This window comes from Gallinula chloropus (genome assembly GCF_964237585.1).
Source record: "Gallinula chloropus genome assembly, chromosome: 17".
Classification (NCBI taxonomy): Eukaryota; Metazoa; Chordata; class Aves; order Gruiformes; family Rallidae; genus Gallinula; species Gallinula chloropus.
In genome coordinates this window covers 13,512,003-13,537,456 of record NC_140102.1, presented here as the reverse complement: position 1 = coordinate 13,537,456, position 25,454 = coordinate 13,512,003, and the positions used below count along the sequence as shown (strand labels likewise).

The window sequence follows — 25,454 nt, the reverse complement described above, 5'->3', positions numbered from 1 at the left end:
AAAGGAAAGAAATATAAACCACCAACCCTAAATGTCAGGTAGCTGAATTAATCCTGAAGTATGTCATGTAGTAAGTTCATGGCTACAGCAATTCCACTTTGTACAACACCCAAGGCATAAATAGTTTTAAAAATCTCCAATTTTGTATTTTAATGCATTAGGTGCTTCAGTCCGAGGAGCTGTTGCTGAGGAGTGTTTGGCATCTTGTACTCCCCTGATAAGGATCAGAAATGTCTGGTGACTTGCTCAGGACAGTCACCTTGCTTTCACACTCACCCAGAGACTTTGTCCCTTCTTCCCACCCTCTGGGTAGCAGTATGGGCTCAAAAACATGTCTCTGAAGCTAGTTTTGTTGTGCAATCCATCAGGATGTGCAAAGTGAACGTATAAAGCAGCTACTCAACACTGGTGGTACTTCTATTGTTGTGCTTGTTCTGCACAGGTGTAAATTGAAGCTCAAAGTATTCCAGCAGACTCTGTAGAGTAGGGGAAGCCATTTCACATCTGGAAGTTTGATGGTAGGGAGCTGAGAATGAGTACAGGAATGGGGAAGTTCAAAAACCTGAAGAGATAGTAGAAGATTCCCAAAAGCCTGTCAGCTTCTGTTCCTGAACTAGGTTGGAATAAATGTCAATAAAACAAAAAATCTCAGGCTGGCTGTGGTGCTCACCATTTTTAGAGAGCTGAGTCTGATCTGCATGTTGTGCTTAGCTCTTTTATGGTGCCTTCGTTAGCACAAAGAGGAGTAGATCTGTTATGAAAGCTGGATGTTGATAAAACACTGTTGGCAGACCATGTTGAGGACCTGAATTTCTGTGTTAGAGAGCTTTAGTTTGAAGTATGTAGGTCTCGATGTACACTGTGGAGCTATTGCTAACTGGGTGGTGAAAGCAAAACCTCTGTGCTCAGCCTGCTTCTGAGGGCTGACAGGTTTTAGTTCGGTAAGTTTTCTACTACTTGAATGTTGTGTGTAGCTCTGTCTCACATTCGTAGCGAGAGCGGTTTGTGCAGCTTGGTATTTAAGGAACTGTGTGAGATGCACTCAGGCAAGACTGTCAGGAGGCTGAGTGCACCCTGAATACATCGCTGAGTGTGCTGACACTATCTGCTTGAAATAAAATTCAGATTTGCTACTAAAGTTAACATTTTATTTGGAATGTGCCAGAAGCTTATTAGCAGCATAGGAAGTCCCCAGGCCTTGATCTTTATTATTTTTGGTCTTGAAAGCTGAGCTTAGAGCAATGACTTGTACCAGAGGGAACATAAATTTATGTAAGTGTTTCTTCTCTTGCAAAGCACTGTAAGACCACCCCAGGAGGAAGACTTGGGGCCGGGAGCAGAAAGCAGGCTTACTGCTGGCCATGCACAGGAGGCTGGAGGCTTGCTTACTCAGCAGAGAGCTTCCTACCAGAAGGACTTGTCAGCTGTGTGGGGTGCTCGAGTGACTGAGATTTGTTGGTTCACTTTCCATAGTGGAGCCTGATTTACTTTGGATCCAGTGCTCGAAATGATCCATCTTTCCAGAATGAAGTATTTATGGCTTGTCATGAGAAGTAATATTCATGCGTATTATTATTCTTTAACCTGTCATATGTGGAGGAAAGTAAATTGGGCTAATGCTGTACTTGTGTATCCCTCTTCCTGTAATTACTTCTATACCCTTTTAATCCCAGGCTATTTTATTTTCAGAACTTGATGATTAATTTTGGTATGAGGAGATTCTCAGCTGAAAAAGTTAGTGGCAGGAATTCTCTGCCCTGCAAAAACATTTGCCTTTTAAACTCTGATTTTGCTGTTCCTTATTCTGTCGGTGCTTACGGGCAGTTGTGAATGTTGCATAAGATTGTAGGTGATTTGTTCATGCCAGCCCCGTTTGCCAGAGACTTGAAAGAGTCCCTGTGTGGTCCCAGAAGGCTATTTTTTTTGTCAGTTCAATAGAAGACAAGCAACTTTCACAGTCAAACGCTGTAGGAAGCTTGCAGAATCAGGAGGATTTGTGTGTAATATCCTAAAGACAGGAGTTGAAAATGACTACTTTACAAACAGCTTTGCTCTCTGCTTCAGAAAGGCTGACCTGCTGCATGCTGAACTCTTTGCAGAGATTATCCCTGCTTGATCTTAGACCACATTTCTCATGGGTTTTTTATTTACTGAGACCTTTTTGATAGTAAGGGATATCATCCTGTGGGAGGAGACTAATGGTGTTTGATCAAATAACCAGGCTTTGCTTCTATATTTTTTATTTCTGGTATGTACAGAAATCCATTGTTCAGGGTTGTTTGGGGTTTTTTTACATGAACTGATTTGTTTTTCGTCTTGGGGCAAGAGAGCTGGATAGAGAGAACCTGGCATCTGTGACCCCTTTTGTCCCATGTCCCATTCCTTCCCTCTTTCCCCCCATGCAGATTAATGACCAGTTTACTTCTGCAACACTGATGATAGTGAAATCTCTTTCCCTTATGGAAAAGGGAATCTAATGTAACGTTTTATTTCATGGAATGAAATTATTACTACAAAGTACTTCTGAATACAGGGTGACAACACCAAGGAGGGTTAGTTGCCATGTGTCATTTAAATCACCTTTTCGCCTCAGATTTTTCTCAGCCCACCCTTTTTTTGGGTTTTTTTTGTGGTAGTATTTGAGACTCACAGAAGGGTAACTTGTAGTACAGGATGAAAATGGTTCTCCATGATGTGTAGAATCCTTCAGAGACTGAGTGAGATTGAACAGCTTCCTACTCTAGAGCATCAGTGCCTTTGTTTAAAAGCAGCGGGCAGTAGTACAGTTTGTTTACTCAAGTAGTAAAGTGAAATGGTTATAGTTGCCTGTGTTGTTTCTTTTTGGTGAAGGTGGTTAAGGGCTGTCTTTAAAATACTGGTTATATTATGGCTGGCCCAGTGCCAAAGCCAACAGCCATAAAACTCTACACTGCTATTGTAGTGGACAGAAAAATTCCTGCACAGTTACCACTTCAGGGCTCTGCGTTTTTAGTTGATTAAACTGATGATAAAAAGCATAAAATGGGATTGGTTTGGTTTTGTTTGGGGTTTTTTGGTGGCTCTATGGTAAGGAATATTTAAGCAAATATTTAAGCTATGGTAGGAGGTCTTTCAATGGGTGGAATAAAGTGGGAACTTTAAATATCATTACAAATAAAGTTTGTGGCAATCCCATGGTTCATCTTAGACCATTGTCAACCTTTTGTAATAGTCATGTAGATTTATTTTTTTCAGTGAAGGTTCTCTTGAGGTGTTAGGTAAATATCTTTCTCGTTCCTTTTTCATTCCTTTTTATCCAGAACCCATTGCAGACTGAATTTTGAAGAATTTCTGAAGACTTCTGATTTTACTGCTTAAATCCTGGTTAAAATCCAATTTATTTATAATGTTCTCACTAATGGAAATAAGTAGGAAAACAAATATTTGAGGTAGTTGTCAATGTTGTCAAATAGTTGTCTAGTGGCAGGTCATTCTGTCCTATATTGTTATCAGTCTGTTATGAACACAGGTGGCAAAACAGAAGAGTATATATCTAGCCTTTAAGGCTATGGAATCACTACATCCTGTGAGCTCATTAACATGCTAATAAGTCTGTTTCTTGTTTGTCTCCTTCCTCTTCCAGTGAACATTTGTCGTGTGCCTTCACATTCTTTCTCCATGGGGAAAGCAATGTGTGCACAAGCGTGGAGATTGCTCAACACCAGCCAATCTACCTTATCAACGAAGAGCATATCCATATGGCCCAGTCCTCACCGTCACCGTTCCAAGGTAAGGGAGCTGGGTTTGGGTGTCTGTGTGCTTGACCTCCCTCCTGTGCAGCAGGAACAGGGCTCCTGGTCATTGATGTTCACCTTCAGAGGGGAAATAAAGTAAGGTTAAGCAACTCTTCAGACAGGTTACATTTCTGTGCAGGCAGCTGTGGACAAAAGGGAAAATGTTGATAGGACTTGAACACTATAGCCAGCCATGTATATGGTGTGGGAATTTTCCAGAGCTTTCTATCCATTACCGTTGGTTTTAAAGGTACATGCATATAGCAAATAAAGAAATGAACCATTTTTTAAAAAATGATTTGTTGAGTGGTCTGATTTGATTTTCTTACATGGTGTCTAGGTCAGTGGGCTCAGATCTGTAACTCTGACACTGAGCTTATCTAAGTCAGGAATACTTTTCATTCATAGATTGTCAACTTTTATTTTTAAAAGGGGGGGGGTGGGAGTGTATGTAAAAATGTATCAGAAGCAATGAAAAACAGTTTCTGTGACTGTTTATTTGCCAGTGTAAGAAATTTGGGTTTCACAGAAATAAATTAATGGCTTAATAAATTCATGATGCAATTCTGGTGCAATACTCTACATCAGAAAAACTAAGGGTATAGGAGTCATTGAGTTATTCTGTCTTTACTACAGTCTGAAATTACAATTTCAAAGCAATTAAAGCAAGAAGCAGTTATGAAGTTAAACATACAGTAAAGAGACACCCAGAGGCTTATAAAATGAGCATTTATAAAGACATTAATTTATGGAAGCTTTATTGAAAAACATTTTGTTTTCAAATGTAAAGTTTTGACCAAGGCTCTAACACTTAAATCATAAAAGGTTTAATTTCAGTCAGCTAAATTCATTACTCTCTCAAATCAAATATGACTAAAAGCAAAATTGAGTCTGAATGGAAATACCTGTTGTTGAGCAACTAGTTCTTCTTATTTGTCATGACTGGTCTTCCTCTATTGTTACCTCTGTCCTTTTTAATGCTGAGGAGTCTCTAGTACCGTATCTTCCTGGTAAAAGCCCTGTTGAGTATTTAGCTTGTATTTCTTCCATGTGTGGTCATCCCTTTGCCATGATGAGGGCTGGTTTAGTGCACTTAGATTAGTCCATTGTGGAAATTGTTAAACTAATCTGCAGAAAGGCCCAGCTTTAGCTCAATAAGCTCGTAAAGCACATCCTAGCTCTAAATTCACACCCATACCTGGTTCTTCAGTAGCTGTCCTCTGTAAGGTGTGAATGGAACAGTGACTCAAGGCAGAGCCTGGCTCGTCCATAGCTGACATACACATACTGTAGGGACTGTTGTTTCTTACTTTGCTTTCTTACTTTGCAGTTTTGGTGAGTCCTTATGGTTTAAATGGTACACTCACGGGCCAGTCATATAAGATGTCAGACCCGGCAACTCGTAAATTGATGGAGGAATGGCAGTATTTTTACCCTATGGTGCTGAAGAAAAAAGAAGGCATGAAAGAGGAAGAAGAGTTGGGATATGACAACGATTTCCCTGTGGCAGTTGAAGTCATTGTTGGTGAGTTTCAGTATTCTGCCCAAAGGACTATTTTCCTCCACATGATTTAAAAATAAAATTAAAAAAATCTAATTAATCAGAACCAGCCATTATAATTTTCCTATCTTCTCTTGTAGCTCTCTTGACACTGGAACATCTGACTAGCTATCTTGCCTCAAGCTTCTCTACTCCCTGTATCCCACATGCTATTATTCACAGTGTCAAGCTACTTGTTTCAGCTCTGTACTGGTTATAGAGGGTTAGATGTGTATAAGTTAAATTCCTCAGCTCGTTGTATTTCAGATAATAAGCTTTGTCTAATTGACACTGAAGACAGGTCGAAGTAGCCAGGGCTGCTGAATATTATCAGGTACATTTAAGACTTTTCCCGTGTCTTTGCAGGTGGGGTAAGGATGGTATATCCTTCAGCCTTTGTTCTCATCTCCCAGAGTGACATCCCTGTGTCACAGAACGCTGCCACTACCGGAGGCCATATAAATGTGGGACAGCAGGGGCTCGGAAGCGTGAAGGATCCTGCTAGTACCTGTGGGATGCCACTCACTCCACCCACTTCTCCAGAGCAGGCTGTTATGGGTAAGCAAGAAAAAGAGGCTGGAGGCTGGAATCAGGCATTTGTTTTTCCATAGCTCATGATAAGTGAGGGTAAGCATGGGGACAGTAGCAGATTGAAGACGGGCGATAGACTGACATTTAGAAGATGACTGTTTCTGTAGGTCTGAGGTAAATGGAAGCCCCTAGAGAAGACACATCTGTAAACAAAACTTCGTGAATTCAGTGAAGCTTCTTTTTCTATAGCTGCATTATCTGTGGGCAGTAAAGAGAATCCCTGAGAGGCTACATGCTGTCACTGTTGAGACAGATTTCTCCCGTGTTTATCGAGTGTTGTTTTTTGTGTGTTGGGGCCGGGAGAAGGGTGTTGATTCATTGTGATACAAGAGTACAAGTGAACACAGAAGAGTATGGGGCCCTTTTTGTAAAAAGCTGGAAATACAGCACTTAACTAGGCATTCATGTTGGTATAATAAACATTTGCGGATGCTAGCTACTCTTTTTGCCCAGCACAGTTGGGTTTTAATTAAGGGCCATTCAAAAGAAATGCAGAAGTCTCTGGAACTGCTGGGCTTTCCAAATGAGTTCTGAGATAGGCTTGCATCGTCTGCAGATGGCAAACGGAGTGCTGCTTAGTATTTGCAAGAGAGTTACGTGTTTTGTCTGGATAGAGCATGCTTCTTTCAAGTATTTGGATCCACAGTAATTCTAATCAGAGAAGTCATCCAAATGCTTGGTATGTGAGATACTAGATCCTTAATATCTGACTTTCTTGAAATGAGTATGTTTGTCCTGTTGTTCCTCAGAAATGAAAATAAGCATCTATAACCTTTCATGATCTGGCGTATAGACAAGACCTTAATGTTAATTGTTCTCAGTGTCATTATGCTGTAACAAATTCAGGACTGCAATTTCAAATGAGAACTAAGGGATGAAGGAGTCAAATGTCTGTTTGAGTGCAAACTTCTAAAATAATAAGAAAGTTAAAAAAAAATCTGATACCTCAGAAAGAAATTCATTGATTATTTTTTTTGGTCAAAAATGTTTTTGAAAGCATGTTTACAACTAATGATTTTTTTCCTTGGTATATTGTCTTCTGAACTTGCTCTTTGCAGACTTGCCAGTCACTAACAGAATTAGAAGACAGCTGAGGTCAGAAGGAACCTCCAGAGATTGTCTAAGCCAACCATTCTGCTCAGAGCAGGGGCAGGTAGAGCAGGTTGCTCAGGACGTTCTTGAGTCAGAGTTTGAATATCTCCAAGGACAGAAATTCCTTATCTCTGGTTATCCTTAAAAGGGATTTCCTGTATTTCAATTTATGCCCATCACCTTGTATCCTTTCACTGGATATTGCTGGTTATCCTCTCTGTTCTCCTAGTCAAGTATTTGTATGTATTGCTAAGACTCCCGCCCCAGGTTTCTCAGCCTCTGCTTGTAACCTTTATTAATAATAATTTCACAAGTACTGGCATGTTTTATACTTTGCAAATGACTCTTATTTGGAACTGAGTTCTCAGTTCACAGAAGATTTTCTGACTTGAGTCACATCAGCAAAACCATTACAGACCACTTACCGCCAGGCAACCTTCTCCTGCTTCAGCTTGCACTGTTTTTGAACTTGTTGACTGGAGTTTACAAAATTTCACAGCAATGGAAGTGTGGAAGACATGAAGTTCCTACAAGTTTATGAGACACTCTACATCCAGATGGGGATAAATAATCCTTGTTATACCCAGACCGAGGTCTGAGGAGCTACCAAGCTATTGCAGCCTTTATTAGATAGTTCTGTCACACCAAGAGGACCAATCTTGATGCAAAGCCAAAAAAACCTAATCATCATTGGCTTCATTTCCATGGAAATACTTGTCTGGATTCACTTGTCCATATACAGTGCCTGTATATGAAGACAATAACAGTGTTTTGTATTTACTTCTAATAATATAGGAAGCAAGATTTAAATCCACTTTGAACAGTGTTGTTCAAAGCAGCTGGTAGTTAAAATAAGCAAAAAGCCTATTTTAAGTGATTTTAACTAACTTAAGTTACTTGCTACTTTATTTTAACTAACCAAAGCAAGACCTTCAACTTCTAAATAATGTATTGAGAAGAATGTCAACTTGTAAACAACAGAGAATTGGTGGCATTTTAGCATGCTGTTGTTAAACTTGTACAATATTACAAGGGCATTCTGTTTTAGACTATGGATAAACTATTAATGCCTAAAAAGTGTTCATATTGTCCAGACTGGCAGTCACACTTTCTGTTTGATCTCTGCTATTGTTTGAAGGCAATATGAAATCATATGAGTGAACAATGGAAGGACTCCTTTACCTTCTGTCATACCAAATGCTGGTTTAAAAGAACTTGAAAAGGTGGAGAAATGGATTGGAAAAAACAGTATGTCCTGCAGTTCAGAATCAGCAAAGGGCATACATAAACTGGATTGGTCTGAGGCACGTGAATAATGCTTCAGTTCTCCCATGCTAGTAAAAATGTGGTTGTAGTCCCATGTCCAGTTTTGAACACTTAAAGCTGTGGACAAATTGGATGCAGTCCAGAGGGTGCAGTGAGACTAATTATAGATTTTTGCAAACAGGACCTGCTGGAAAAGATGGAAAGAATTGAGGTTGTTTAGTCTAGAGAAGGGAAATTTGAAGGAGAGACAGCCTTCAGAGACATAAAAGGAAGAAAAGAATAATCTTTTGTCTGCAACCAGTATGTAATAAACCTAAACTGGAGCAAGCAAAACTAGGTTAAATATGAGGAAAAACTTCCTCTGAGGAAAGATAATGAAATGTTAGAATAAATTATCCAGTGGGAAGCTGCAGTGCTTCCCTTAGCAGAGGTGGGTGCATACCTTGGGCTCTGGGGGTTTGTTGGGTGGTGTTTGTGTGTTTATAAAGAACAGGCTTGTCACATATATGGATCCAGCTTGGAAGCAGGGGATGGACTGTGTGATTTCTTCAGGTCTCTTTCCACCATGTTGTTGATGATTACGTGTGAAGTATGTAATGAAACAGATTACTACTGGACTTAAGGAATGGTGCTACTCACACGTAGAAGCACACTGCACCACAGGGACTATGGAGTGACCTCTGGGCTGTGGCTGGTGGTGTCCTCCAGTGTCTGTCCCACTACCTGGCATAGTTAATTGTGTATGCTCCAGTGTTTTGGCCAGTGATTTCATGGATAAAAATTAGTGTCAGTGTATGAGAACAAAATGGTTTTGCCTGCCAAAAAGTTGTGTTTCATGTTATGCCATGTGTTGCTGCCCTGTATAGTGAAAAATGTGAAGGAATCTGTAAAACAATAATCAGTGCACTCAAAAGTAACTTGAAAGCTCTGGTAGCTCCTTATTTACCCTCCCATACCTCTGATCCATATTTTTCCATCTTTTTTCTTTTTTTTTCCCCTGGCAGTTGTAGCTGTCCTGCTATTGATGCATGCAATATATATGTGTGTGTGTGTGTGTGTATTATGTTTGTTTACATACACACATCCCTTCCTCTCCCCCAAGGACAGATTTACTAACTCTGATGCTGTGATCTGTTTATTTGATCATCTGTCAAGTTCGCAATGTTGTAGAACATTTGAAAGCCAGTGCCACAGACCTCAGCATGTCTAGGGATTTATGGCTTCACTGCCTCTTTTTTCTAATTTTGAATTCCTTACAAAAAGAAAATCAGGGAAGATCTAATGGGAGCAAAAAAATTTTAAGTGTGAAGAACCAAAGATGACCCAGAGTTCGGCAGCTTGTGCACAATTTTAAAAGTTGTATTTTGAAAGTCACCTAATAGAAATCTGCTGAATTACCTTGTTAGACGCAGTGATGGATAGCAGTGAATCCTTTCAGCTTTTCATACTTAAGGCTTCTTAAATTGCGTCAGGCAGAAGGACGAAGTGTTCTGTACACTGATTTGACCTTGTTAAAATGCAGCATAATCTTACTTACTTTTCCATCCAGAGCAGAGCAGTGTTACTCAGTACCCAGGCCAAACGAGCCTAAAGCTCCCTCTACTGTTCCAGCCTGTGTTTGTAAAGGTGACTGGCTTCAGTTCATCTAAAATAAAAATGTATTTCATAGTAGAAACATCTGCTGATCCAAGAGCTGGTAGGGCTTCTGTGTCGCAGACAGAAAGGAAGGAAGTGCAGAACATAAATCAGAGTTTTTGGGCTATTGACATGTTGGAGTCATAGTGATCGTACAGTATTACAGGGAACCTCAGATATTACAGTAATAGTACATACCACTGATCAGCTGTTGAACAGTTGACTTAGTAGTATACATCTCAACTGTACTCAATTTTACCAAAGCAGGTTTTGATTCTGATATTTCAATTCAAGTGTATCATAAAGAAATAGCATTGCACTGATGTATTCATTTCTTCAGTGAGGCTTTATCTTGAGTATAAAGGACTGATTCTCACTTTGAAATAATCTACACAGATTATTTGCTCTCTTAATAGATGCTTTTAGAACCATCCATATTATAAAGAATTAAGTCTTTAAAGCAACTCACCGAAGACTCTATAAATTCAAGTTTAACTTCCAGGATAATTGGGAAAAACCTCTATCTGCACTATTTCATAATGATTCAATACAAGGCTGCAGGGCACTATCTAAACTGCCTCCATGTACATGGGAGTTAGGAATGTTCTCTCATCTGAGGTATTGCAAATGTACCTGGTGTCACCCTCTTCGTTACCCAAAAGGTAAGGGCTGCCTTCAAATGCAGATTAGTCGGTGTTTTGCAGTGATGCTTTAAGCCTTTACTAGAGGATGTGAACATTTGTGTAGTCAGCAGCCTTTTAAGGGGGAAAGTCTTTTCAGGGAAGTGTATCAAGCGTGAACATTAGGATGGCTATAACATTAAACCTTAATTTATATTGCAGGAGAAAGCGGATGCTCTCAGAGCAGTATCAGCCATCCAGCTGCGCAGGAGGGGACAGTCAGTATACACAGTCCAAAGAAATCAGGCAAGATTACTCCAAAATTTCACAATCATATGGTTCACCGTGTCTGGAAGGAATGCATTCTCAACAGGTCACAGTCCAAGTAAGGCAGTAGTCCTCATGGATTTGTTTATTAATAATACATAATATATAGTTACAATTGTATAGTTTTGCCTTAGATAACGCTGTTCCTCACAGAATCTTTTGTCCACTAATTGAAGCTAATTATGCAGAACAGCATTATCAAAGAAAATTTCTAACTGTGTTCACCTGAAAACTCCTCTAATGTTTAGCATTGTATTTGCAGTTGTGTGTATCCTAACTGGAACTTTGAGGTTACAAATCCAACCTTCAGCTGTGCCTCCAGCTGGTTACTTTCAGATCTATTGCTTGCAGTTTCTATCTGCAGTTGTTATTAAACTGGAAGTAGGGTGGCTGAAGAACAAATAGTGTGTGTTTGATATTTAGATCTGGAAGGGTGATATTTGTAAAACATTGTATGTGTTGGACTAAAATTCCAGTCGACAAGGATATGGTAAGTTAATGTTGTTAGTATCAGAGGCCTTTATTACTGGAAATTTATAGTATATTTGTAGCGTGATGGGCCCTGAGATCTTATTTTTTTATTATTTTCATGCAATTTCCTCTTTGGGTATGTCATAAGAATTTCTAGATTCAGTTTAAGTTGCTTGCCCCTTACTTCTTGTGCTCAAACTCCAGACAGAGCTATCTGATGTAGAGCTGGTACCATCCTCCCACATAACTCAAACTGCACGTTTTAAGGAGTAGTAGAGGGAACTATATGTATTAAATATAGAGTTCTGTGTCAGAGGTGAAGTAGAGGGAAGTAATTTACTTGAGGGGAACATATGTGGATTTATGCATATGCTTTATTAAAAATTTGTTTTACAAAAGCTGGTAGCTACAAAAATAATGTTATCTTCTTCAGGAGGAATCAGATTACAGCTGCAAATTTGGAAGAGGAAGTTCCTGACAACACTGTTTCTTGGGATTTTGTGGATCCAGTCCAAAGAGTCAGTTGTTCTTGTTCCAGGTGAGCTTTGAAGAGAGTAAGTGTTTGTTGTAGCAGAAGAGTGCTGTTAATTCAGACAGAGGTACACTTAGAAAAAGGAATGATGTTTAGTTGAGAGAAGAGGAAACTCTAATATCAGAACTGTGATCATCACACCTATTCAGGTGATTAATATGCATCTGATCCCGCTGTCAGATGCAGTACTCGACTCGAGTGGAAAAAGGATCCTAGACTAGAATCACTCAAACATTTCTGGTTTGTAATGAGCTCATCCTGTAGGCTTTCCAGAAACAGGAGCTTTGAAGTTTGGAGAGGTAAGACCTGCATGAAGAGGGGCAGAAGCTGCCGAAGTCTCAGAGTATCCTGACTGAGGGATAGTGCTGTTTTCTCTGCTTGAAGGAAGAGCAGAAATATCCCTAAGAGTGACTTTACTTCATGTACCTCCAGTCGATCTGCTGTGACTTGCCAGACACCAAAAAACACCCAAGAGAATATAAAACCTTTGCAGCATGGTGATCACTGTCAGCTGATCGAAAGAAATCACACCTCATTTATAAAAGCACTTTGAAGAGTTTATTAAATTATCTGTCATCTTCAGGTGCTCACTCGGGAAAGGCAAACCAGCACCACCAATTCTGCTTACCATTTGTACAATATCAGAGAGCTTTTACAGGGCTAGAAAGCAGTTTCCAGTGAAATAGTCCTGTGAAACAGCTGCTACTGAAATTTTTAATTCCTAAGGTCATCTACTGATAAGATTAGTAGAGAGGTTTTCATGATTTAAAGGAGTTATTCCTTAAGTATGCACAGATGTAAATGTCATTTGTACGATCAAACAGAAATGCTGATTGAGCTATGTTAACCCCTTTGGTATTTATTTTTCCTGCCTTCCACACCCCCATGGCCCCCACACCAACTGCAGTAGGGGTCTTTGCCAAAATACTAGTCTACACAGCAGCCAGTGATGTGGCTGCAATGATTCTCTGCTTTTCAGCTGGCTGAGGTATAGCTTGGTTTTCTTTTTGCTTTTAACAGCAAGGCAAACTCAAGGAAATGCTGTTGTTAATAATAGTTAAATTAATATATTGTCAAACCAGCTCCTTAAATGAGCTTGCTGTGTAGATTTAGCTGTACAGAGAAATTTAGGGATGTAGTGTTCTCAAGAGTCTCTGAACAGTTGTTGATTAGAAATTTCTGTTGTCCAAAATTGAGTGAAGCAAGATTGTGTCCTCCTAACTTTTGTGTTTGACTTCTCATGAAGCCAGTTCTTCTTTGTGAATTTAGGAGAGACAAAGGGATGCAGAAGAATTGTGCATCATACAGAGGGCAGAGTGGTTTTCTGCTTGGAAACCCTGTGCCCTAGCCAAAGTGAAAGTGTTGCTCTTGCACAGCCTTGCCTTTACCCCCAATTTATATGTTGCTTGTGTACTCACTCAGGAGTGCAGAACAGACGTGTTTTGTCAGGATGGCAGATGTTTCCTATGGAGAACTGAGGTCCAGCCTTGCCTAGAAAGCACAGGGCATCAATATTGGACAACAGAAACCTGACTCTGTGGAACTGTTCAGCTGCATTTGCAATCTCACACTGTCTCTTAATGCCTCCAGTGAAAGCTGCATCGTGCTGGAGTTAGTAAACACAGCAACTGGGGAATGAAAACATCTTTAAGTGAAGGCAGTACTGATTTCAAAGAGCAATAAAAATTTTCTGTATGGCTGCAGAAACCAGAGAGCTACTGTCATCTAGATATTGGTTTAGTCATTACTGTGCCCATTCTGTGTTTTGTATAAACGAGAGTATAAATGTCAAGTTGCGATCTTAAATATGGAATCTTGAAGGGTTGCCTGGTACTCGGCATCAAATCCAATCTTCTATAGCCCCAACTTGTGTGCTGCACAACAGACTGTCTAAAATAATTTTCCATGGTCCCTTAAAATAAGGTGAGTGATGGAGAATTAAGGCAATGAAATTTCACAAGAACATGCTTAAGGCAAATCTTCAGTTACTAGGGCATTAGCTCCACATTATGGGTGATTGCAGCTAAGGACCATCTGCTGCGGCAGAGAATTTGCAGCGTGTCCTGCTAACAGCAAATCCCACAGAGCAAGCAGGACAATGGCACACAGCGCCGGTGGTTACGGGGAAGAGATGTCGCAAGGGCCAGAAATGGTATTTGTCCTGTTTGGCAGCCCCTGTGTGCTGCAGAACTCAGATCTTTTCAGAGCTAGCTCATAAAAGCAGAATCTTTCTTCAGTCTACTAGTCCCCTTTACTTGCAATAATGGAGTTCACCTTTCTGAATAAGAAGCTTGCTGTACGTTTTGAAATGTGCTTCTGTCCTAGATGCTACTGTTTATAAGCAAGAACAGAGATGGAGGGACCTATTTTTCAGTGGTATTTAACTTGAAATACCAATGGCACAATGTGTCCTCCAATTTCTGCACAGCTTAAAAAAAAAAACCCAAACCAAACAAACAACTAAACAAAAAACCCAAACAACAAGCAAGGCCAACAAAAATATGGACAGAGCTTGATGTCCCTCCCTTGGAGGCCATCAGTTGTGTGATGAAACCAGTGTTCGCTGATGCCTGCAATACTGCAATCCAGTCCTGTGCTTCCTGATCTTGCAGGTACTGGATAAAATTGAAAAAAGCCATGTTAAGATATGAAGCTGGTAATAAGGTTGTATGTTGGTGCATTTTTTTTTCCTTGGATATTTTAAAATATTTATTCCTGGTTTCTTCATCAGTTAGTAGTTGCTTTTTCTCTCATTTCTTTTTGTGTGTGTGTGGTGGTGTTTGGTTTTGGACTAGAGTTGTGGCTATTTTTCCTTACCTGCCATAGAAGCATCCTGCCACGTATCGTGTCTGTGAATGTAACTAAACCAACTCTGACCTGTATCTGTTGTAACAGAGGGTGAGGAGGGTGCAGGAGTAGTGGTGTAGCTGCACAGCAGTCATTTCTTTTGAAAAGCTGTCATCATTCTTTAGGGTAACGAAAACAACAGTAGCTTGGATTTTTTTGTTCTCTTACCTGCCATATGGGCAGTATTAAGCTTTTAGAAACATTAGCTTTTTCCTTCAAATGCTGTTTTCTGGAGACTGTCTTCCATTTTCTAGGTTGGAGAAACTGCATTCCAGAAGCTGTTAAAAGATCAGGGATAGACGAGATTTCCCAGTGCTGTTTGAGTTCGGGTTGGTTTTTCCCCCACTAGATCTGATAACCGTACAGACCATGCAGTGACTTGTTTCTGCCTCTGATTTCAGGCACAAGGTTTTCAAACAGCGTTGTGCTGCTGGCTCCAGCCGTCCCCCAACGATAAATCAGCCAGGATTCAGCGTGGGAACATCATCATCTTCATCGTTGCCACCTCCCGCCTCTTCAAAGCACAAAACGACAGAGAGACAGGAAAAAGGAGATAAACTGCAAAAAAGGCCTATGATGCCATTTCACCATCGGCCCTCTGTGAGCGAAGAGCTATGCATGGAGCAGGACACGTCAGGGCAGAAACTGGGATTAGCAGGAATGGAACCCTCTTTAGAAGTCCCTAATTCCAGAAAATACGAGAAGCCGCTATCCATACCTGCTAGAAATCCAAGCAAGCAAATTAATATGAATCCTATGGATTCACCCCATTCCCCTACTTCCCCTCTGCCTCCCACACTTAGTCCCCAGCCCAGAGGTCAGGAAGCAGAGAACCTGGACCCGCCTTCCGTCCCGGTAAACCCAGCACTCTATGGCAGCGGGCTGGAGCTTCAGCCCTTGCCCAGCTTAGATGATAGGACAGTCCTCGTTGGACAGAGGTTACCTCTGATGGCCGAGGTCAGTGAGACAGCATTATACTGTGGGTTAATTCAGAACAATGAGTCACTAGATATGTGGAGGACCTACAGTGTCCCGTCAAGTGACGATCCAGAGTTCAGGCCTCCAGATCTTCCCTGCGAGAGATACGATGCCAAGATGGAAATCAACTCGGACAGCACTGCACTGAAAAGGTACGAGTGCAAATCGAGTGGCAGTTGTATTAAATGATAAGCATGGCCAGTGTTTGCAGCTGAATCGACAAGAAGTGTAACGTCAGTAATGTGGAGATAACATTAAATACTGGGACAGGAATGTGCTGTGGTTGTATGCCTTGTTTTTTTTGGATCTGGCTTCCTGATGAACTTGATAAAAACTGAAAAATCTTTTTCACCTGTATGACAGTAATTTAGGCAAATCTTAAAGTTTTATTAAGCTTATAGCTTTTGGTCATGAAAAAAGAAAATCTGTGTTTAGTTATGCAACCTTGCAGCTACAGAAATGCGTCTCTTTATGGCACTGTAGAGGCATTTTTGTGTGGCTTGTCCAATTGCATGGGTTTCAAACAGTGCTGTACCACACTGGCTATAAGCAGCAACTGCCTTTCTTTTTGTAAACCCACTGTGGGGTCTTTGAAATGGACAGAAGCTTTACTGGTTGCTTCAGCCCCTCTGGGTTGGGACCAAACATTTAACATTAGCATGAGCATTTGAATTAATTTTATGTCAGCCTGAAAGTTACTTCTGTGTTTTGACAATGCATAGAAAAAAATGTACCAAAGAGAGGAGCTAATGAAAATGTATAAGCTAAAATTAATTGAGAATTAATTTTTGAGCTATGACAACATTGATTTTAGTAGTTGCATTGCAGCTTGCTTGGCTAGAAAGGTTCCATGTACTTCAGAATGTTTTGATTTAGACAGTGACAAGATTAATTCTTTTTTCATTGTTTCCAAGTAGAAGTTCTTTGTGCAGGAAGATGTTTAATGCTAAATGTAGGCAAATGCATCCTTTGTTTGAGGAAAAACCATTTCTGCTAGATCAAGGAGGATGGAGTGGGACGTGGGCTGTATTTGTGGGTGACGGCTACAGATCTTAAGAGCTGTTATTTTTCTTTGCTGTAAAGAGTATGTTCACTTTGTTTCTGATGGCTTTGTTTCCTTGCATCTTTTTACTTTCAGGCTCTTAGCACAACCTAATAAAAGGTTTAAAATTTTGGAAGAGCAGAAGCCAGTGCAGGCACTGAACTATCTTGACCCGTTGCCTCTAATACAACAGCCTGGAGAAGGCTTGGGAGACGCTAGTGATCCTTACACGTTTGAAGATGGCGATATAAAGTACAGCTTCACTGGCAATAAAAAATGCAAGCTGGGGGCTGAGAAAGATCCTTTGAAGAAGAACAAGGTAAGATGTAAATCCAGGGCCTAAATCCTAACCCTGCTTTTTGCACTTGCAGTACTGTAGCAGAGTATTTGCTCTACAGCTCTCAGGAAGACACAAACCTTTCTGCAGGTCCCAATCAGAGGGATTATGTGTTTCTCTCCCGCAGTGGCTCTCAGGAAAAGACTTTTTTTCATTATGGTATTTCTGACCTGGCATTTGCTGGCATCCCTCTGAACCTGTATGAAAACACTGCTGTTGCAATGAATCCTTCCTGTTTACATATATTCAGTTTGACCAGCAGCAGGTTCCAGATTTAAGCTAAGAACTAAAATGTTCTGAGCCTTTTATTTATTCGCTTGTAGAGATGAAAGAATTTACTGGGCTCCAGTTTGATATATCAGCTCTGTGCAAATCTCAGATCTATCCAGCCCAACTCTGGTTTAGTTCCCTTGGGCAAAATTAGTACAGCCTTTTGCTGAGAGGATCTGCGGCAGAGCCGCTGCGTTGGGGTGAACATTGCTGTAGAGTCCTTCTGCATGGGAAAGAAAACAAATTGATTACCTGAAGATTGCCCTTCTTTGGGTGTCACCTGCCCTCTGTGCATGATTCTTTTTATGCATCTTCCCTATTGTGAAGCTCCTTCCCCATCTGGCCACTCCCTTCTTTGTTCTTCCTGGGGGTAGCCACCAGCTTAAAATTCCAGAGGATGTGTTTTTTTGAGAAATGGAGGTGGCTAATCATCTGTACTGGCCCTCAGGTTAACTACGTGTATGGAACCCTTTCTAAGTCATAGGCAGTGTTACTTCATGCTTTTCCTAATGCACAGATAAAGAGCAGACAAATATGTTCTTTTCTTTTCTTAAAATGTTATATGCTTCTCAAAGCATTCAATCAAGAGCTCTGAGTTTGGCTTGACAAAGGAAAACAGTTATTCTTACATAGCTTAAATTAATACCCATTAAAATCCAAAACTCTTGGATTTTTTGTACAGTCAGAAGATGGAATTGGTACCAAGGAAGTCCCCACAACAGGTCATTCTACACCAGTTCCTGATGGAAAAGATGCCATGTCTATTTTCAGTTCTGCTCCAAAGGCTGGTGAGTAAAAACTCTTGAATTTGCTCTGCAAAGCAGCAATACCTAAAGCTGTGCAATAAATCTGAAAGGAAAAATCACATACTGAGTATTTGACTGTACCCGAGAGCTACAGACAGCTTCTGACATGGACAAAACATGATACTGCTTGTCCTTTTTATGATAACATGTTTCATTTCATTATCTATAATATTAATGTGGAGCAGGTTCCACATTAATTAATTAATTAATTGAACTTACCTTCAGTGCTTGCTTAAAACTTGACTGCGAGGTTATTTCTAGGCTGGGTCATAGAAAAGGGGCCTTGGTGATTCTTGCTTGTCTCATCTTTAGAGGGAGAAGTAAAATTGGCAAAAGCTGATTTTGTGTCTCTTTACTTTGCACCCATTTTTCATGTGTTTTTCCCTTTCTTTTTGATAGATACCCGGCAAGACAATGCTGCAGGCCGAGTAGGCTCCAGTAGCCTCACACAGGTGACGGATCTGGCTCCATCGCTTCACGATCTAGATAATATCTTTGATAATTCAGATGAAGATGAGCTTGGTGTAAGTCTTTGTAGGAGGATGGAATCCTAATGGGAAGTGATTAGCCTGAACAGATAGGAGAGGGAGTTTCCAGGTAATCAGGTTTGGGTTTTAACTAGGAAGAATGGCTAGCAAAGAGAGACATCCTTTCAGGAGATCCAACAAAGAGAGGTTTCATCACTGCTTATCGGTCAGGACTACTAGAACAGGAGTTAGGTGACATCAGACTTGTGTTGTCTGACAGTGTCAGTCATCAGGGGAACCTGTATACAGCTGCCTCGAATTGGGCATTGCGTAGGCAGGCTACAGGAACACTCCCCCAGGCGAAGCAAGGTATACATTATATCTGGGTTGGTGTCCTTAGCTTTGTCAGCATTTTGTGTGTGTTTCAGAGTTAGGGAAAAGATTCTGGTTTCATTAACTGGTGATTTGGTCTTTTACTTTGTCTGAGAAGCTGCCCAAAGAAATACAAATTCAGCTGTACTGAGTTTCAGCAAGTCTCTGAAGCGTGTCTGTATCCCTAAAAGCAGTTTATTTCAATGCAAGAGGAAAACTTGCTTAATATTAGGAAATGCCAAAGGAAAAGGAGATTTACATCAATTACCAGGGAAAAAAAAATCAAGACCCATGGAAAAGCAAAGATTTGAATAACTGCTGGTTTTAAGCTTAATTTAATGTAGCCGTAGTGATACAGAAGGTGATCCTAAACTGACTGAGAGCACATAATAGGGTTTAAAAGTTTAATGTGTGGTTCTTGGCAGTACTTTTCAAGCACACCAGTTTATTTACCACTTCTCCTGTTCTGTGGCTCTTGCCAAGGGATAAACTGCCCTTATGATGTTACAGTTATCATGTAAATCTACTGGAGGGCTATTCTGTCAAGATAAAAGATTGCCTTTTTCTGTGAGGTGGCCTGGACAGACCTAATGTTCCTCCTGGCTTAAAACGTGCGCGTGTCGAGCTGTCCCCTGTGCTTCTCAGTTTATGACATTCTTGCTCTGGGTGTCATGTTCTCATTACCTTAGTGCAGTCTGGCATGGGAGCCAATAGAGCAGCCACATTCATTTCAAGCTCAGTGTTTATCATCACATTTTCATGAACATTGGTGTGTGCACAGCTACATATGCTTATATGTGTCTGTATCTGGGGGTGGGGTATACACACAGGCAAATATTTCAGGCACTTTTGGTTTACGTTGAATGGGAGGCAAAAGAAATCCAGAGTCCGTGGGGGGAGTGGTTGGAGAGTAGAAAAGCACCCCTTTTCCCTTTCTTGTGAACTCTCATGCAGAGAGTTTTCAGCATTTTTAGTAGCTTATGATTTCTAATATTTTGTGTGTTTTTTAATACGGTGTGTGATTGTTCTGGTCGTAGGCTGTATCACCAGCTCTTCGGTCATCAAAAATGCCCACAGTAGGGTCTGAGGAGCGCCCTGTGGGGAAGGATGGTAGAACAGCAGTACCTTACCCACCAAGTAAGTAGCAACAACTGATTCACGCTTTGTTGATGATTAAAATGTCCTTACAGCTACTGTACTCCCTTTTTGTAGAAGGCTTATCATGATGTCACAGGTGTGAAAAATCAGGGCCAATAGGAAGTGTGTTTATTTTGTTCTGTAATTACCAGGTGCCAGTATTAAAAGAGGATAAGCAGATTTTAATGAAAACAGTAAATGGTGATACAGACATACATTTTTAATGTGCCCACTGAGATTCGAGATGCTCTTCCTTTGGCATTATTGGTTTAGATTGGAACTATGGGAGGGATTTGTTACAGATCTTCATTTAGAAGCTATCCCTTTCTTCTCAATTCAGTATTTAATCTCAGCCACACCATTATCATATCCTTCTTTAAGTATAAATCATTCTTCTAAAAGAATCTGAAGCTGGGACTTACCAGGTGGCCATCATGGTGTCTTGGAAGAAAATTGCATTGTGTGTATGAAAGATTCAGGGTTTGCTTGAGAGGTGGAAGTGTGTGATTATAATTGGGGAACCAGGTCCTAACAAGACACGTTGCAAACCTTTTACAGAGGGTTGTAGTAGGTACGATGCTTGTGCAGGCTCTACACAAGTACAAGAAAGGCTGTGGGAGTGCAGGAAACCTTGAAATGAGATTTAGTATGCTGAAAGTGCATGAAATGCAGATTAAAACAATAGGGCTTTTTTGTAAGGACTGTGCCAACAACTATTGGGAATGATAACTTTTACTCTCTGAGACATATGGGCTTCCTTGCATTATTTATAGAGGTGGCATTTCTCTTGAGATGAAAGAGGAATGTGTGTATGTATGTGTGAGAGGAGGAAGGTGAGAAGTTTTGGTATAATACTAACAGTTCGAATTATGAATTACAAATTACTTAGTGGTGAGGAGGAAGAATGTTTGATTTTTGTGGCCACTATAAGCAGAAATCAAATCTCTCTGCAAATCATTCTTTTAATGCCTTCTCATTAACTTTTAGCTGGTAATGAGAACAAACTGAGGAGAACTAAAAAAAAAACCAAAAAACCCAGGCTGAAGGAGATGAGTCAGAGTTTTATGGACCCATAAAAGCTGTGCTGATTTACTCAAATGTGGAAGCCTGAAGTACACAGAGATTGGATTTTGACAGGTTTAGTTGATCCATAGCTTTTTAAAATATGCAAAGCTTTTTCAAGCATGACACACATGAAAGTGAATGATGATAGTTAGCCTGTTGCTGTAGGGTTGGGGGATTTTTTGTAATTAAACTTCTTTATTAATCTGCACTGCAGAATTTTGCTAACTGTGGATGAGCTTGAATGTGAGAAAATGATATACTAGAGAGCTGTCTGAAATAAGTTCAGTAGCTGTGCTCCACGTCTGCTTTGTAGCTGTCCCCTTGGCACCAGCTGTCGAGGCAACACCGTGTCTGGAGGGAACTGAAGTGCCTTGTACATCATAATACAGCCTGACGGACTAAGTTTTGCTTTAACCTTCCTCCCTTGCTCCCTGTTCTCCACTTTCCAAAGCACAAGTCTCTTCCTTGAAAAGCAGAAGCAGTAGCTGGTCCTGCTGCCATCCTGAAGATCGTATTTCATATTAGCATTGGATGGAAAAGAGTTTTTTCCATTCCACTCAACCTGTTTTCAGCATTAATTTATTCTGTACCAGGCCAAGACTCAGGCCTTTTAATTCAAAGACTGAGAAAGGAGAAACCAAACAGCTGAGTGGGAATAATTCATTGCTTGTTATTTACTCTACTACTCCAGGCTGTGAAAGACTTTGGGTTCAGCCTTGGCTGTTGTTACCAGCAGAATGCCACTCTGAGAGGGCTTCACCTACTCGAGTTGTTTCACTTTGTCTAAAGAATTAAATACCCCAGCTGTCCCCTCTCCCTGCAGAAAAGAACAAACTTCAGGTTTTGTCTTTGTTAAGGCAGAACGGAGACACATCTTGAGGCTGCTGCATCCTTCAAAGATGTGCTCTTGGTGTAAGCACTCAGACACTGCAAACCATTTTGTGTCTGTTTCAGTGAGTTTGCACTGTGTGCCACCAGTGTGGATCTCCACAAGGCAGGGTTCACCTAGGAACTCCCTCTGTGTTTGCTTAGGAATCTGACATCCTCCTCAGGCTACAGAAATCTCTGTGCACAAGCGTGTCCTGGCATCCCATCAATGGGGGTGGATGGATGTGTAGGGGTGGCAATGAGATCAGGTGTTTAAACTGTCAGCAAAGGCATTTTAGAAGAGACACAGGTGGAATCTGCCCTACTCTATTTTGGGTGTTTCAGCAGTGAGTTCACCCAGAATGATGGCTGTGTCCAAGAGAGTACCTGTCCTTGTTCCAGTCAGGAAAAGATAGCACATATTCTGAATTTTAAGCAAAAGAAATATAGAAGCTGGTAGCTGGAAGGAAAAAGTACACAGCTGGGGAGAAAATATGGGGCTTTATTCTGATTTTTGTTTGGCCACATTACACTTTATTAAACGTTTATCTTGGGAGATTTTGTTTCTTTTTTATTTAAAGAGGAGAATGTATGATGTGGGATAACATTACATTCATCTATCGAGAAGTAATGTAGCAATTTTCCTGGCTTAATGTCTTGTAATACAAAATTATTATTACAATGTTGTGGCTTCCTCTGACTCTGGTCACTTTGGCTGCCCAGCAGTCTGATTCTTAAGCAAAATCGCCTGTGTTTGTGTTAACAACAGTAGCCTGTCTTCAGGAGTTACGTCGCTATGGACCAAATGAGACTACAAGGACTGTGTGTCAGTGGAAAAATGCAGCTAAGTGCACACTGATTCTAAAAGCTTCCCATTTTAGGGTTTGGCATCAGCTCTAAAAAGGGAAGAAACTACTCTGTATCTCCTTAGTAACAGTTGCTGCAGTGAACTTTGCATTGATTATTGGATTTCCTTGAGATTTTGTATTTTCATGATTAACAGTGCATTATTTCATCATCTTTAGCTGTGGCAGATCTCCAAAGGATGTTTCCAACACCACCTTCTTTAGAACAACACCCTGCCTTCTCCCCGGTAATGAATTATAAAGATGGAATCAGTTCAGAGACTGTGACTACCTTGGGAATGATGGAAAGTCCCATGGTCAACATGGTTCCAACGCAGCTTGCTGAGTTTAAAATGGAGGTGGAAGATGGATTAGGTAGCCCTAAACCTGAAGAAATTAAGGTAACAAGCCAAAGAGGTGGTATTCTTTTAACCTCATCTCTGTGTTTGGATTTTTATAAAGAAGTGATGTGTATTGCAGTGTGTGTAGCAGACTGCTTTAACAAACGGGAACCAGACCCACCTAAAGTACATATCGGTCTTTAGTTGGAAAAAAATATCACCTCTAGTAAAAGAGCTTTTAATTGTTTCCCTGATTTGACCTGTAGGTATTTTTCATCTTGTAATTTTACATTTGTAATGTTTTTGGGTGTTCTCACAAAACAAAGAGTATTGTTTGTGAAATGAGCCCTATGCCTAACAGAAAAAATGTACATATATGAAAAAAGCCACCATACTTGTGATTAAGTAGCTGTTAAATGATTTATTTCTTCAGATAATTTTTCTGTAGCACCTTTTATGTATAGCCACTCCTTGCTGCCAGTCTCTGGGGGTGCAGCTAGGATAAAATCGTGCATGCAGAAGGCTGCCTTTTTCTCTCTGAAATGTTGCCTTTTTTGGTTAGGGTTGAAAATCTCTGAGAAAGCCCAGGGGTTGAACTTGCTCTGTTTCTTCTTCAGCTGATGTTACTTCACAAGTTTTAAGGCCAGATGGGACCATTCTTATCTGACTTTCTGTATAACACAGGTCAGGTAATGTCACATAGTTACTCCTATATCGAGTCCTATAGTGTATCTGAGTAACGAACTATTTTTAATGGGGACTCTGCTGCTGGGTACAAGTCGCTCCTCCCCGACTTTACATGTCAAGATGTATCCATTTTTCCATAGCATCACATAAAAGGACGTAACATAAGCACCTGGCGTACATTGGTTTGTATTCCATTGATCCATCTTTAGCTCAGGTGGAGAGGTAGGATAAGACCATTCTGCCTGCTTGTGTGTATTCTGCATTACTTGACTCCTCAGGGCAGTTGTTGTCACTTCTGTCAGAAGTTGCTGTTACCATATTTCCATGCATATAGCCTGAGGGGGTTTTTTATTTAGAAATGCACATTTCCATGCAGAAATACACATTGCCTTGTTCTGCAGCAAGCTCATTTATAGACAGGCAATAAAAGGGGAGGCACACACTATTACTCTGTCTTCCTGGTAGTCCCCAACCCTTGATTTTACAGCCTGATTCTTCTCCTCCAGGCCCACCCTGTCCCTAATAAGCCACAGCCTGGTTTTCCTTCAGTTTGAGCAGGCGTTTCTCCCCCCAGCACCACCTCCTTCCCTTTGTTTTGTGCTCCTGTGGATATTGGAAGTAACTGAAGGCTTGTTTTTACACATCTGCATTGCTGAGTGAGCTGTACACAGAAAGATACAGCGCTGGCAGTTGCATGGACACAAAGTGACTATATATCAGCGTGAGAGTCCTATAGATATAAACATTTATCGTGGCAAAAAGGATTTGGCTATGGATTGGTACATTTTCCTGCATGACAACAATAGTATTCCTTAGGCAGAGGGAAAGTAAAGCACAGGCAAGCTGGAGGGTGATGTTCTCTGTAAGAGCATTCAGTTTGGTCCCTGGGAGAGGAGGAAGCCACTGTCCCTGGGGGAGGGAAGACAGCTTGTCACATTGAGGGATTATGTCTCCCTATCATTATCAAGTGCATCAAGTCAGAAACGGGAGCTACCAACTCACTGGGCTGCAAATGAATGGCAGGTCCTGCTTGACCAACCTGACAAAATGACCCACTTAGTGGATGAGGGAAAGGCTGTGGATGTCTATCTGGATTTGAGCAAAGCTTTTGACACTGTTTCCTACAGCACTGTCCTAGAGAAACTGGCTGCTCTTGGCTTGGACAGGTGTATTCTCTGCTGGGTAAACAACTGGCTGGATGGCTGGGCCCAGAGAGTGGTGCTGAAAGAAGTTAAGTCCAGTTGGTAGCCAGTTACCACAGGTGTTCTCAGGGCTCTGTACTGGGCCTAGTTCTCTTTAATAGCATTATTAATGACCTGGATGAGGTGATCAAGTGCACCCTCAGTAAGTTCATAGACAGCACTAAGTTAGGTGGGAGTGCTGATCTGCTTTAGGGTAGGAAGGCTCTCCAGAGGCATCTGGATTGATGGGCCAAGGCCAATGGCATGAGGTTCAATGAAGCCAAGTGCCAGGTCTTGCGTTTGGGTCATAATAACCCCAAGCAGCACTACAGGCCTGGGGAAGAGTGGCTGGGCAGCTGCCTGCA

At 40.9% G+C, this 25,454-nt stretch overlaps 1 protein-coding gene across 1 annotated transcript in view; it reads left to right on the top strand.

Moving 5' to 3' along the window:
* The window catches only part of MED13L (mediator complex subunit 13L), a gene marked incomplete at its 5' end in the record, with an annotated part of 193,290 nt that overhangs the window by 136,798 nt on the left and 31,038 nt on the right, over positions 1–25,454 (top strand). The window contains 11 exons of the mRNA XM_084271900.1: positions 3,623–3,768; positions 5,104–5,298; positions 5,680–5,871; positions 10,740–10,902; positions 11,749–11,853; positions 15,096–15,824; positions 16,811–17,033; positions 18,004–18,109; positions 18,527–18,651; positions 20,004–20,103; positions 23,061–23,281. Of these exons, the coding sequence (XP_084128026.1) occupies positions 3,623–3,768; positions 5,104–5,298; positions 5,680–5,871; positions 10,740–10,902; positions 11,749–11,853; positions 15,096–15,824; positions 16,811–17,033; positions 18,004–18,109; positions 18,527–18,651; positions 20,004–20,103; positions 23,061–23,281 (2,305 nt within the window). The remainder of the gene's footprint in view (positions 1–3,622; positions 3,769–5,103; positions 5,299–5,679; positions 5,872–10,739; positions 10,903–11,748; positions 11,854–15,095; positions 15,825–16,810; positions 17,034–18,003; positions 18,110–18,526; positions 18,652–20,003; positions 20,104–23,060; positions 23,282–25,454) is intronic.